The sequence below is a fragment of the Microchirus variegatus genome (assembly GCF_963457635.1).
Source record: "Microchirus variegatus genome assembly, chromosome: 9".
Classification (NCBI taxonomy): domain Eukaryota; kingdom Metazoa; phylum Chordata; class Actinopteri; order Pleuronectiformes; family Soleidae; genus Microchirus; species Microchirus variegatus.
The window spans coordinates 11,832,593-11,848,831 of record NC_139810.1 but is presented as its reverse complement, the minus strand read 5'-3'; the positions used below and the strand labels follow the sequence as shown (position 1 = coordinate 11,848,831).

At 41.4% G+C, this 16,239-nt stretch overlaps 1 protein-coding gene across 1 annotated transcript in view; it reads right to left on the bottom strand.

Annotated features, from left to right (window-relative positions):
• The window catches only part of LOC310932382 (plexin-A1-like), a gene marked incomplete at both ends in the record, with an annotated part of 220,644 nt that extends 204,797 nt beyond the window's left edge, over nt 1–15,847 (bottom strand). Inside the window, one exon of the mRNA XM_083895692.1 lies at nt 14,672–15,847. Coding sequence (XP_083751818.1) covers nt 14,672–15,847 — 1,176 coding nt within the window. The remainder of the gene's footprint in view (nt 1–14,671) is intronic.
• Between the last annotated feature and the right edge of the window lie 392 nt (nt 15,848–16,239).

Here is a 16,239-nt window from a genome sequence, read left to right as displayed (position 1 = left end):
AAAGCATTTTTGACTCAGAAGCAACAAGAAAAACTTGAAAAGTCGATAATAGACAATTGGTTCTGAAATAGAATCAAAAGAATGAAACGCGTTTCCTAATTAAATTAGCAAATGACTTGTTTTTTTCCCTGAAAATAATCTGTGACAGTACCTAAACATTTCTTTCAACTTAAAATATATTAAGTGGAAAGGAGGTAAAGTAATTAACTCTGCTTTATTAATGTTGTTCTGTTGTCTGCTGTGCTTTGTTGTATTTCTATATAAAATGATCGCGTGTAAAGAAAGTTGGATTCTCATTCATAAGAGCATCAGGTGCTCACGCTTGTTTTTTCCTGTATTGTCCTGATTCTTTCATAAAGAGCAAAGCATCACTGGCCTCATTCTTTTATTTATTTATTTAATTTTTATTTTTTTGGCAAATGATTTTCCCTCTTCTGTGAGTTCAAATGTTGAGGGAGAGCACCACAACATTTCAGCATCTGTTGTTTTGGCTTGGGTGAAAATGAGGAGCAGTAAGATGGAGATGGAGGAAGAGCCTGGCAGTGGGGAGATGTGCTCTGGTGGAATGAGAAAGCTGCAGGCGAAGGAGAGAGAGAAAGAGACTTCAGCCTCAGAGGACATGGGTCAGAGGAATAGCTGGGATGCCAAGAGATCAAGATTTATTTTGCAGCTCCATTTATTCCACAGTGTTGCTTTGCTCATTCCTTACACATACTTATTTCCTGTAGATGTTTTCTTTCATTCTTTCAAAATTTCCCCCCCTTTATCTTTTTCTTTATTTATTCTCCACCGCCCTAATTGTAACCAGATGTGTCAGTGTGTGCTGAAACATAAATATGATTAACAAGACACACAAAACTTAACTGACCTGCAACCTGTGAAAACAGAGATCACAAAAGCAGTGGTTGATTTTGACACTTGATAGCACATCACACATAAAGTGTGTGTGTGTGTGTCTATCTTAGCATAAACTGTGGAATGGATTCCTTTTTTTCTTTCTTCATAACCGTAGTGAGAAATGGTGAAAACGTGTCTGTTACATTCAAATCATTGTCAAATTAGTTCACACAATGCTGATTAAGCCTATCGGATCCACCCGACTACCTCTGTGTTTCTCAGTACAACACTGTCAAGGTCTCGTGTCGCGACAACGACAATCCCCCACTGCACACAGGAAGTGATCCGTTTTATGTCAAGAGGGCAAATCATGTTACATCCCTTCTGTTCAAGAACATCATATAACATCAGCGTTCAATAATAGAAAAGAGAAAGAAATGAAATGATCTGCCTCTCACTGGCAACCTCCTTCCTTCAAAATAAGGATCCACACACACACGAGCGGAGCTTCATCAGTCACACTCTATATACTTTGGAACACCTTGAAACACTCTTATGGGATAATTGATTTTAATTAGAGGGGTTAAACAAGGTGGCTGCATCATGAATGTGAGCCTGTTGCTTTAAGTGGCGCACCGGTGACTCAGAAAACAAGGAGGCGCGCATTTACAATCACTGCCAGTCTCGTTTGTCGGGGACACGAGTCTCACGGGAACATTTTCTGGGTCATAATTTTCATGAAGGTGTGGAGGAAAAACAAAATGCACAACGCAGAGGAATCCCCGTGGAGATTGAGACAGAGAACTCGGGGAAGAAAAAGCTGTGGTGTCAGTTGGCCATATAGGTTAATGTGCCACAGTGGGACAGTAGCTCACTTTACTCCAGACAGATGTGTGGTTTTTCTGGCACAGCAGATGTTGGACAGAAGTGATGAAAGCTTTAAACGCACCGCGTGCTGTGGACGCGTGTTTTAATCTACACGTTTGTAGGAAATTGAACATGAAATCATGCAATGTCGTCATGTAAACTGAGGCCTCAGAACATCACTCAAGCCACAACAAGCCTCAGAACATCACTCGATGCTCGTTTTGTGTTTAAGGATAAAAAAAATAACAGAGCGAGGCTCCATTTCTGACCAATGTTTGAGTCAGATACTAATTGGAAGTCCATAATGTTTTTTATTTCCACTAACAGCAAAAAACTATTTCAATCAGGAGAGGCTAGTGTTAAATTTCAGTGTCGATAGACAGTGAGCAGGTCTCAGCACTAGCCTATTCTATAGATTTAGATGCTGATCGTATCACACAAAGTCCAACGTTGGTCCCCTCTTAACTGTTTGACGTCATCTAGGTTCACTGTCGTGACTGACACTGGGCTCTCTGCCACTCGGATTAAAAATGTCCACAGAAGACATTTTGACATGTCACAATGGGGAAAGATTTGCAAAATTTGAAATGAATTACTGCTCCTCTCGAGTAGAATTGAGTCATTCTTATGAGGAGAATCTGGGCCTTTCTTGTGAACAGGTCAACATGTGAGCTGTGAAAGCAGTCTATATTGGTTCTTCTCACTCTTAAGCAAAGGAGCAGCACTGCAAGAGACAGACATGGCAGTTTCTCTCTTTAAGCTGCTGTTTTTTTACCTTGAATCACTGACTAAAGCGAGGCTTGTGAACCTAAACTAAGACTAACTGCTTAAAGCGGACCTAGACCAGAAGTTCCAATTAACGCTGTTGTTTAGTGTGTATCTGCGTCATTACCTTGTTTACGAAGCCTTGAAGTTTTGAAACAAACAGTTCACCCACTGCTGAGAACGCTGTGTTTTATTGTAATTTGGGCTCAGCGAGATTTCTGAAAAAACCCGGTCCGGTTACGTAAACAGCGGTTCTCCGGAACAGCAGATCCTCCTGCTCCGGGCACTAGCCCGGGCACATCCGGTTGAGGACATTGTACCGCAGAAGAAGAATAACGTCCGTTGTGGAGGTGTTTCACGAGCGACAGTGTCTTCTGACTCTGGGTCTGACTTCAGGTCAAAGTCATGAAAGGGACTGCGGCGAGGAGTCGTGAAGAAGCTATTTTTAAACATTGTTAGAACAATGTTTTGATAATGAGTAGCAGTGCATCCACCGTTCCAGAGGGGGGAGCTGCGCTTCTGAGAGCGGGTGTGCTGAATATGTCACTTCCGGGTATTGGCCAATCACAAGACAGTTGGGAAGGCTCTACGCTGGCTGGCCAATCACAACACACTCTGTCTTCTGGGGCTGAGATTTCAGTCTGAAATATCGCGGCTGAGGAACAGCTTTAGAAAAGAGGATTTCTATTGGCTCGTTTACAGCAACTAGGAGGTTTTTGACCATAAAAACAAGTTAATGTATGTAAGTAGACCTCCATAACTATATGTGCAACAGGACCACTTTATGTGAGCTTTAATCTCTTTTTAAAGTTGGTTTAAAAATCAATTTTTTAATCAAATTAACCTCTGTGTGTTTGTGGACATGTGGGAGGTCTGGTTTGGGACACATGGCCACATGCGCCGCTGTGTGCAACTTATTTGTATATTCAATCAATCAATCAATCAATCAATCTTTATTTGTATAGCCCACAGTTTACAAAACATAGTTTGTCTCACGGGACTTCACAGGGTTGGTAACATCCTCTGTCCTTAGACCTTCGACCAGGGTATATTGTTGTCATATTAGCCCTATCTATAAAGGAACACCTGTCTGTCTGTCTGTGTGTTAATCACATGACTTACTAAAGGGACAGTGAGCACAGGGCTGACTTTGACATTGTTTGGATGAAAAGTGCAAGAGATATCAGTACAAAATATGATGTAAGATGATGCATTTCTATTCACAGCTCAGTATTTGGCTCTGAAGTAGAGTTGACATTAGACGTAAGTCTAGAGTTTATCAGTTGGACATGAACGTCGGTGTTGCTGTACGTGCAAATAAGAGACTATATGATGTTTTGAAAATGTGTCATCTACTTTAAGTGCTTTGTTTAAGCCACCGTGTGTACTTAATCAGTGATCATCAGTCTGACATAAGCTGTACTGCATTGAACTCCAACTGTGATCAGACTTTGCTCTAACATTATCATTACATCAGTTTCAGGAGTTAGGCCGTCCAAGTTAATCTTACATATTCACCAATAATTTTAAATTGCACCCTCCTTTTGGCCCTGGGTCAGCTGGGATTGGCACCAGCGTCCACCGCAACCCTCATGTGGAGGATAAAGCGGTAGACAATGAATGAATGAATAATTAGGTTAGGTAGAAAAATGAAAGACAGTGTGAAACTTTTGGGTTGGAGACACATCTGGTGCTTTTGGCCTACATTTTCCAAATGTGGGCAAACATCAAATTTGGGAGTCGGCCAAAATGCTCTTTCTATGTAACAAGAGCCAGATGATGCTCTTTAAGCCGCACTGTCCATCTGAGCACTGCAGACTACAATCTGTGTAATCTGAATTAAAGCCTTTCCTGTCAGCCATAATCCAATTATTACAGACCACTACAGGGATTCAGCCAAACACTGGAGCCTGTAAAATACTGTAATGCCGTATGGTGTAAATGGTAGAGTATTGTGTGCTCACAATGAAGCTGTAGAGACACAGGTTGAACTGTACAGTGGTATAGAAGCACACACAGTACAATATCATATTCACAGTTTAACCAAATGATGTGACAAGGCTTTTGTTTTTGGATGCCTGAAGAAAAAAAAAGTCCCTTGTTATCGTAAAACTAGAGGTAAAAGTCCTTTTTGTTTACATTAACGGAACTAGTTTTAAAATGCAAGGCGTGTCCAACACCCAAGAAACTCAATTAAAGCTGTATAGACTAAAATATGATTTATCTCATCTCACATTACTCTCTATCGAACAGCTCACGCAGAGACTGGATGTATGACCACAAACACAAGCGCATTAACAAATTCACGTTTGTCTAAAACCCCCAAAGCATAGGCCTGTAAACTCATTATAGATGCCCATGAACCAGATGAATGAATATTTACACTCTCCATTAGATACTGCAAGGTCGGCAGTTTGCGAATGTGCTGCACAGATTTGTATTGACCAGCGCAGGTTTGTACAGAAGGGAAGACGTTTGTGGCTTTCTGACCCAGTAAACCCAGTCTTGAAAGATATGAATTTGATTTCCAGGACTCTGATAGCGCTTTCACGCCAGAACAGCCCTGTTACGTCATCAGTGGGTGTGTCAATGTGAGCTACAGACAAGAGGAAGACGGACAAAAAACGGTGAAGGATACAAAGGAATCTTTGATGCAAGTTAGCTCAGTGGCTACACAACATCTTCAGAGTTAACAGAAGAAAAGTCCAATATGCGCAAAGTTGCCACTTTCATGTTTACTTCCACTCATGCTGTGCCAGCTGTTGATGATGTAGGGCAGTGGAACTCTGGTGTGAACACAGGTTGGTTCGCTAAGACCTTCAAGGGAGCCCAAACTTGTCAGTGAGCTTTTTAAACTTCAACATGTTTGTTGACATTCCTGTTCACTGTCAGCTCAGATAAAAATGTCTTCCACACCACTGGTGAGTTCCTGAGGAATGGGCCGCAAAGCTTTAAGGCGGAGCAACCACAAGCTCCAAAAACACTCCAAAATCCATAAGATGCGGACACCCTCATGAGCCTACAGCAGCCATTAATTCATTTTGTCATGTGCTAGTGTTAACAAAGAACACCACTGTGCAGTAAACGTGGTTCACAGGCACCATTGATAGAATCACAGACATTTTCCCATTGAGAATTTACTATAAATTAGGAAGGTTTCACAGCATGATGGGCCCCGTGTGAGTCAGCCCGAGGCAGAAAATATCACAAGACAAAACCATATGGGGAGGTGTTACAGCTGAAGTCATTAAAATGACTTGAGGCACGGTATGTACGTACTATTTTGCAGAGTCATGCATCAAAATGTCTCAGGAGGCAAGAGGGAAAAATGCACCTCATCAAAAAAGGGGTTTCTCCCAATAGACTGTGCTCTCGACAGCGTTTGACAGCAATTCACCTCAGCACTGCGTGTATTTATCACTGCGCTGCCACGGAAATTCATCTTTACAAATAACCGAATCTCCCACTGAGTCATAAAAATTTGAATTCTTTAAAGCTGGAGGGAAATTCTACCTTTAACCTGAGATAACAGCGTCTGTTTCCAGTCGTTTCACCTGCTCCTTTCAACAAAAAACAAAAAATGCTGCAAAGTGAGGACGACAAGCTGAGTGAACCGGGTTCTATTTGTGGCGTTACATTTAGTTTGTGAATGCCTCGGAAAAAATACCTTGAAGTGAAGAGATTCCTCATGGATTGCATCGGATTTTGCCCTTGCCAATTTGTTACTGACCACCATGAACTACATCGATGACTTGATATTGAATCTGGCAGGTAGTTGATAGAATTCCATCTTTTTTTTAAAGTTGTACCTTGAAATATTTAAATAAATAAATACAATTACACATCTTTCCTAAGACAAGCTGCAGGAGCCCATGGTTACATAATGGAATTGTGTGAGGTAGTTCTTTGTACTTCAGGAGAGATTCATATTTGTCCAAGCTCAAACTGTAAACGACAAAACTTTCTCTTTGCTAAATTACCACAACTGGGCTTCAGTCTTCCAAATAATATCCAGCTACACAGTCAACATACACACATTACACACACATTTCTAAATTGCAAGGATAAACCCTTTTCTAGGTCACTGCACATCAGATAATGGTGTTAAAATGCATCAACTCCCGAACAGATAAGATTTTTATATTACATATTAAGGAAATATCAGTGAGCATGATGTAAGCACAGCTATTAGAGACGCCCAGCAGGTCCGGAGCACGACGCAATGTGGGTGATCCGTTCACTGAAGCACAAGCAAACAGTAATGAGACTGAAAATACAATAGAGAGATGGAGAGAATAAAGACCAGGCAGGGGCGCGCGCGCACACACACACACACACACACACACACACACACACACACACACACACACACACACACACACACACACACACACACACACACACACACACACACACACACACACACACACACACACACACACACACACACACACACACACACACACACACACACACACACACACACACACACACACACACACACACATAAAGAACACACAATGGCACAGAAATAGACTATATATTGCTGGCCAGCAGTGATCAACACTGATAAATATTAATAAACACTATTATGCGCTGAGAAAAAAAAGAGAGAACGAGAGAAGAAATTAAAAGACAGAAGGGGCAGGGAGAGAGAGAGAGAGAGAGATGGGGACAGAGGTAGAGAGGGAAATGACAATAGTCAAGTCTTTTTGCAATATGTTATTGCAAGCAGTTTTGCCGTTGATCTCCACCTGGTGTTTTGCAGACAATGCGGACTCCCATGCCACACACACACACACACACTTCTTATTATCAGCATATTTTCCTCTGTTTGTTTCCACCATTGTTTTGCGCCTCTTCTTCAGAGGCCAGGATAAGAGGTGGGCACACACACACACACACACACAAATGAGAACACAATGAAAGAAGGAGAGATGCAGAAAAAAGGAGATAAGGTGAGCCCTAAACACACACACACACACACACACACACACACACACACACACACACACACACACACACACACACACACACACACACACACACACACACACACACACACACACACACACACACACACACACGTGCACAAAGAGAAGATAGAGTCTCTCTCACTCCCTCTCTCTCTGTGCTTGAATCACTCTCATTAGTCATGCTGAGGCTGTAGCGTTGCTGGGTCGGCCTGCTTACAGAGCTGTAGAACTGGATGGCAGCCCGCAGCCAGCGAAGGTCACCCACCGCTCAGTTTTAACTCCCACAAGACCAACGCTGGCCTATTCCTTATAATGAGTGAACATAAAGAGGCACAGGGACAGACCTACAGCATGAGACACACCCATGGTTGTGCTAATGAGCGAGAATATCCTCACCCACACTGAGGAGAAACACGGGGGAACACCTCGGACACAAAACTGGTGTTTGCTGTGCTTCCGGAAGAATTTTAAGCTCCACTGGGGGAATTTTGGATTTACAAATTCTAAATGCAGCGACATGTGGCAAAGTACAAATACAAATGATTTGAACGATGTGTGATGATGCACCCTGCCAATAACTGATGACTTCAAGGCACAGCAAGTAAAGACCAAGCTTTGACGGAAATTACTCAAATAAAAAAGTGAATCTCAGACACTTTCATCATCTTAATTTGATATTAATTGTCAACACAACGACACGCAACAATCACCCTGTGATTCTGCCAATGACAGTTTGTAAGAAATGTCAGAAATGCTGCTGCGACCTGCCACATTTATTACCCAACCAGTAAGACCGAGACATGAAATGACACAAGATACACACTGGCTGGTGTGAAGGCAAACAAAGAGTAGGAGAGAAAACCCGTGGCAGTGCTGAGGCTGTTTTCATACTTGAAGAAGTGTCAGAACTGTGCAACTCATATTTTTATATTTACACAATGCACCGCACAATCTGACAAACACATGTGGACTCAAAACAAACCATTTGTGTCACAGAATAAAAGAGTTATTTTACCCACTGGTTGGTTTTTATATCTGTTTCAACATGATATTTTTATTTACAGCTATATATAAATTTAATCCGGGATATTAGGTGTTGCACATAACTTCATTGTGTTCATTTGAGTGTTTTTTTGAGTGCTTATTTGGTGTAAAGTGTGTAGAAATGTGCAGGTTTGGCATTGAAAACTGAAACCTGATTTCATTTTGATGTTGGCTGCAAACCCAACTAAATTTACCTGGATTAACCACCAGCTGTTTCGGGTTTTCACTCTTTATTTCTCAGCTGTGGACTCCACCCGAGTGCCAATTTCAGTATTTGCATTGTGACTGATCTGTACCATGAACATGCCTTGAACTGCAAAGAAAGTAAATTAGATCATTATGGGGAAAGACCTCACATATGTCACTGCTACCACTGGAAAGATGAAATCATAATAATCCAAAAGGCTTGTGCATGATTTACAGTATGTGTCCTCCCATTCCAGTAAATTACTCTAAGGAGGAGAAGTGCAATGTTTAACAAATGCATCAATCAGTTAGAGAGCAGATTTAGTTGAGCAGAAGCAGACCCTACTTGTTAAGAATGAAGTGACACTTTGTTGCCTTTAGTTGGTATTTTTTTTCCCCAATGTCTCAGTCAATCTCCCCTTCTATTATCACATTTCTCATTCCAGCAAGAGTTGTCTAATTAATTATATTACAATAATGATCTCCATTCACACATACAGCATATGCTAAATTAAATTTCTACTCGACAATGACCTCGCTGCATTTTAAGAACAAGTGCTCCTATAGTCAAACGACGAGATGTGGTGTTTCCCCACACGGTGTTAATTTTCTAAAAGCTGCGAGGGAAATAAAGTAAGAGACAACAATCTGAAAATAAAAAATATCTGCAATTAACTTGTGTTTTTTTGTTACTTTTACCTAATGGTGCCTATTGAATTTGAACATGCATGCCTGCGCACATTAGTTTATGTAATAAATCTGTCTTTTGAAGCAATATCCTCCCCTTAACTGCATACTTCCACCTGCTCACCTCGCCTCGGCACAGTTAAGTTGCGTTTCCACTAGCTTAGTACCTGGTACCAGGTACTGTTTTTAGTGGACTGCTGGCCACTGATTGGTCAGCGTGCCGTCACAGGAAGAGATATAATCTTCAACAATTACCAGGGAAATGTCTAAAACCTCAATATTTAACAGAGGAATCTGGGCGAGCTGGGACCATCGTGGAAAAAGGGCCATTAGTGTGGAGGAAAGAAGACAAAGGTCAATATCCAAGACCGTCTGTGCTGAGGAGGAATTACCTCTGCTATACAAGCTCTCCTTCAGACAGCACGAGCAACACATTGAGTTTTCACACGCTGAAGTCTCAGAATGTTGGCAGACCTGTTTGGTTGGCAAATTACCATTTTATCTGCATAAAAAGAACTACCGTATGTTTTAGGTTTTTAAAAAGGATTTCTTTTTTGGTCATCCAAATTCATTGGCCAACTGAGTGTTTCCTTTCCATTATGAAGTGTTTAGATATATATATATCCTGAATCAGTAACAGTCATACTTCTGTGTGTTTTTGCAGTTCAGTGTGTACAATATGGTGGCATCTAATGTCCAAACAAAAAATGTTATACTCATTCCCCCTCCCCCAGAAAAGTGTGTCACTGTACCAAATATTGAGTTGCAGCATGAATGATTTTGTAGAATCCTGCAAGGTAGCATACAGAATACATTCATGTACTCCGTATGAGTTGTAGTGCCGGAGCGTTTGGCAGGAAGATTGGAATTGGACTGATTCCAAGTTCATTTTACACAGGTATGGAATTGTGAACCATAAAGTCCTTCCTTTTAGTGGCCGCAATCCTGATACAAGTGATATATCATTGTCATATAAAAGAAGTGGGAGCTGCATCATAATAACATGATGATGAATGTGGAGAGATTTATATTTTCACACTAATAAAAACTTCATACAGTGCTTCACAGCACTTTTTTTTTCCTTAAATGATCTTCTCACATGTTGATGAAGTTTGATAGATTCCAGGTAGAGCGTATAGTGTCTGAGTGTTGACTGACTGACCCGACCTTGTCTCCATAAATGAGCCGATATGAAAGGTTCCACATGACACCGGCGCCGAGGCGACGAGCTGTCACCGCTCTCGTCAGGAAACATTGAACATGTCTGTACAGGGAGATGATAAATTCATCACAGCGACGTCCCCAGAGCGAGCGCTTCCCGACACGACCTTGATCGATTGTAGGCAGGAACGACAGATGGCCATAAAGGACAATCATGTGACTCTACGCTCATTAGCATAACGGCACGCATATACAGTAGACGTTAGACCATACGGCCACATGGTGCTCGCACAGCACCAGTGGGCTTGTGACAGAGAGGTAATGTTGTTACTGTCTCACATATGCTGTGACACTTTTAAAGGGGGAATTTAATTAGCAACTGTAGCAATAGCACTGTAGCAAGTATGCTTCCTGTATTTGATTATAAGATATGTTTTTACTACTTTTTATCATTTATTGCAGTATTGTGAAGTATTGCCTCATAGATTTTATGGATAAATAAAGTGCTGGGTCATGTGCATGTTGTCATATACTGTAAATGCCATATAACATTTAACTTGATGAATCATTATAGCGTTAGCTCTCGTTTTCCCTGTTTACTGACATATGTAGTGTAAATGACAAAACATATGACATAAATAAACGTATATGGTAAAAAACAGCCACAGTTCAGCATGAACCAAACGACAAACCAAAATGAGTGTCATTTTTGTTCGTCGTCAGTGTGACTTTTATCCGAGAAACGAAAGCACATTGTTATTTTTTACACAAAAAGCACCTTCATTTTGTCATAGAATATGGCTGGAAAATAGATTACTGCTACATTTGACATGAGCTAAAATCTAAAACATCAATAGTAATTAATCCAAAATAACAATAATATCTGTCACAAAACAGATGAAAGAAATGACAAACTATATTTGAAAAAAAAAAAAATATATATATATATACATATATATATATATATATATATATATATAATAATAATTTCAATCAGCATATATCATGCTGCTGTTTGTGGATTGATTTTTACGCACAAATAACAGGTGAGATTGATGGATGTGTCTTTGGTTTTACAGCTATCTGGTTGTAAAACCACAGCATTGTAATTACATTTTTGACTTGTTGATGTGGCTGGATTCAATTGTCCACTGAAAAAAATTATAATGTGTACTGAATCTTAATGGGAAACCATCCAAAGTTTGTCAAGACATTTAAGTGAAAATCACAGATTTCAAGTTTGTGGTAATGGCAGCAGAAAAGTCAGAGGCTCACCAAAGTGAGTCAGATACATTTTCTGGCAACCAAGAAAGCCTGCACAACATTTACTTCCAAAGCATCAAGTTGTTGTCGGATGTATCCTCTGAGACTTGTATGTACAGCATTCCTCATCACTCCGCTTCCTTTTTCTTTCATTGCATTGCCTGTTCCCCTCACATTGTGTTTCCAGATCACATCCAGGCACTGGCTTTACACACTAAGTCACTCTATACCTCATCACTCAACAGAAAGTCAAGGAAAGGGCAGAGAGGGACAGTGAAAGAGGAAATGCACGAGAGAGGCAGACAAGAGGGAAGAAAGAAGAGCAAAATGAGCAAGATTATAAAAATGAAGGGGGGTTAAAGGTTAGAAATTAAAGACATAAAGGTCAGGACAGGGGGTTGGGGTGTTAGGGTTTAAACGGAGCATGAAGATAAAAGAAGAAGCAAAGGAACAATGGGGTTAGCAAAATGAAAGAAATTCTATGCAAATGACAGAGCAAGAGAGAAAGACATGGAAGAGAAAGAGAGGATGTGGTAGACGGTGGTGGAGATGGCAACAGAGAGGTGAGGAGAAGTCCAGAGATTTATGGCAGGTTGTTATGGAGCACCGACGGAATAACAGAAGGTGGAAGGAGAGTATGTAAATTATTCATGAGGATACAGGGCTGTGTGTGAATTTGTTACCTCTTTAGGACCTTTTCTGGTATAAACACTGACCTTATCAGGACCAGCAATGTGGTGTACTCAGAAGAATAGCTGCACAAAAAAGGTGTGTGTGTGTGTGTGTGTGTGTGTGTGTGTGTGTGTGTGTGTGTGTGTGTGTGTGTGTGTGTGTGTGTGTGTGTGTGTGAGGGAGAGAGAGAGGGAGACAGAGAGAGATGTAGGAGACAGCAGGTGAAACACACATGCACATCTATGAGGAAAAACAATCATTACACAGCCTGCTCATTTAGTCCTTTTAGTTCCCCTTGATTAATACTCCCACAAAACAGATGGGAGCTCAGAAAGACAACTGTCGTGTCCGCAGACTAAAGAAGCATAACTCCTGCAACAGTGGAGACATTTTAATGTCATTAAATTCAATTCACATTTGGGAAAATCATCCCTTGAGCTCCTCCCAGTGTAAAATGAGATTTCTTCCAACAGTGCGAAAATACATTTGAGCATTTCTTTTAATTCCCTATTTGGTTCATATGAATGGATCAATACTAACCACCAATAATCATTGAGGTGCCTTTTCATTCTTGTTAATACATATGTATTTGTACTGTAAATTGATGAAGATAATGTATTTTGTACACCACTGTTCTGGATTTTCATACTTTACTATAGCATTTATTACCAAGTTTATATACAGTAAGAGTTTCAGAGTTGCACCTGTGGCAATGCGATAGGTCAGCAGTCACAGTCCCTCCTATTAAAGATGGCTTCCAGACTTCCAGAAACCAAAAATGTATCAATGCTAGAGAATATTAGTTAGAATGTTAGACAATGTGTGGGATCATGGAAGTTAAACAATTAAATTATTGAATTAAACCTCAAGAAAATGTAGATACTATACTAAACTAATGTAATATACTATAATCTCTCATGGTGTTATAAGGCAGGATTGGAACCACTGGGCCATCACTGACATGGCACTAAATGTGCAAACCCACCTACACTACAGTTGCTTTGGCTTGAGCCAATGTGGAAAATATTACTTTATTGGATTTAAGAATTTGATGAGAGTCATCTTTCCATTAACAGGTCAACCAGGGAAAGTCAAACGGATGCACAAGCAGCTTTTAATGATTTGCCATCCTGTCTGGGTGGAGATGTTAATGAGGGTGTACAGTCGACGAGACAGCATGAGGGTGAAATGTATTTAGCGAGGTGGAAAATTAATTAAACATTTAAATGTTAGGCTGATGTTGGACACCATAAACATGGCCCATTGAAAGTCTCTGTCATTCTCTCACTCTGTTCTCTCTCTCCTAAGGTCACTGACGTCCAAAGAGTTGTCAGCATTTTCAACGACTAAATGAATAAATGGAGCTAATGTTTTCCAGACACGTTTGGTTTTAACACACCCTAAACCCAAGACCACTAAAATGCTTTTGGCAAGGTGCAAGGTACAGGGAGGAAGTTCACTATTCAGCTGAAGCCACACAAGCTCACTAAAACACTTATTATTTCAGGAACCAGAAACTGCACTTAAAATTTTTAAAGTGATATTGTGAAATAGCCTTTTCTTTCTTCACAACTATAAACCATCTTATGCACATCCAAACCACAAACAAAACTTCCAAGAACAATGGTATGGCTAATGCAATGCTATCATTCTTGTGTAGATCGTGGGGGGCTGAAATCGAACCCAGCTCATTTTTGGGAAGAGGCAGGCAATTTAACTTTAATATAACAGTTACGGTATACAGACAATGAACTATTCACACAGTGAAGAGTAGCTTGGAACCTCCATGTAACCTAACCTTTTTATCTGAAATTCAGATATCCGTTTGAAAGTTCAAACTCAAACCTTAAAAACTTGTAATCCTGCCTAGAAGCCTAACAGACAGTTTGAAGCAATTGTCAATTTGTCCAGCAGAGGGCACTGTGAGTGCCGCTTGGATCTTTTTGCTCATCAGAACAACAGTGATGATATTTTCTTTTGCTAAGGACTAAGGAGGACACAAACAAGCTGTCACAAAACAAAAGCATCTGAAAAGCTGTGAGAGGAAAAATGTCTGGTTCTACACCATGGATGGTAAATTAACTAAAATGGTTGGTAGGTTCGCACACTTTCTTCTTTTTTTCCGATGAGGCAAATGGGCCAACGAGTGCAACACCATTGCTTCATAGAATAACATAACGATCATAAAAATGACTACATTCGAAATCACTCACCGAGTTGATGCAGATGAGCTCCTTGTTGAGCAGCCATGGCAGGGAGAGTTTCCCTTCTCCTCTGTAGCACGACTGAATCCTCTCTTTAATCTTCTCCTTTATCCGCCTCATTGTGAACAGGCACAAAGCTGACTCCTTGGGCGGTTTGGCTCTGTTCTTCTGACCCTGGGCGAAAACAGTGAACAGAACCTCTTCATGCTCTGGAATACCAAGCGAACGGGCCAAACGGGCCCCCGGCCGGGCTAGATAAGCATCCTGAACTAAGCGGTATTCCACGCCGTCCTTGGTGCAGCCGATGGGGAACTCAATATAGGAGTAGAACTTGGGATCGTCAACGCAGAGACGAACAATTTTGGAGGTGAAGAACTGTTCACTGCTTGCATCTGGCGAGGTTAGCTGGGTGTCAAGCTGCAAGGTGAGATAATACACAAACTGCTCACTGTGGAAGCCGTAGATGTAGTAGATGTCAAATGCTGGGAACTTGGAGAGTGTGTCAGAGGGAATCTTGAGCTGCGAGGAAACAAATTCATCCTGGTAAACGAAGCTGAACATATCAGCATTCTCCTCATTGGACATTAACTTGCGGCTGGACAGTGTCGGGAAGTACTCAGATTTCCCATCAATTGGTGTGCCGACAAATAGTTTCCCACCTTCACCAAAAATATCCGGAGAGATCACAACACCTGACATGGTGCTTGCTTCAGCAACACTGGAAAGATAATGCTCTTTACGGTGGTGGGGCTCACCAAGTTTAAACAAATCATCCAGACGCAGGAACTGGCATATTCCCTGGGAAGTACTTCCACAGGCAATTAAGCGGTTGTGGGCAGCATCAAGTAGCAGGAGTTTATTGACATTAGAGGTTTGAACCAGCTCGTGGGGGCAGGACTGTACACCAGGTGGAGGGTAACAGCGAGGGTTGTCTGTCACAGGGCCGGTGACGTGGCTCCTCAGCTTGGTGAGGTTGCTGGAAAGCTTAAAGATCCAGTTGACAGCACCCAGGTAAACCTCTCCCGTACTGTTGTGGACCACCAAATGTGTGAGGCCTCCTTCAGGTGGGGCGAAGGAGAGGAGAGGGGAGGACGAGGAAAGGGTGGAGGTGGAGGGCATGGAAAGGGAAAGGAGTAAATAGAAGACAGGGAGGATGAGACGGGGTGGGTTCAGGTGGGAGGACATGGCAGTGAGGGGAGGGGAGGAGTGAATGTGTGGGTGTTGGTGTGTATCTTTGACTGTGTAATCCTCAACAGTGCCAGTCAGTGTCTTATAGGACTGCAGGGTACGACGATACAAAAGAAGAGTTTCCAGGCAATCGTCTTCCTTTTCTTTCCTCCTCTCTCCGCTGTTATCTTTTTACAACCTCATCCCTTGATCTTCAGCCTCGTCTGCTGCCAGTCCTGGAAAAAAAAGAAGAAGAAACAGACCAGTCTCAGCAAACGCAGATGTCAATATATTCATGAAGAAAACACATTCATTTGTCTTCATTGAAATGAAAGGAAACTTAATATTCGCCCACAGACTCAGACTCAGAGGCTTCAGTGCTGCAAATCCAAGAAAAAACAACTGAGGTC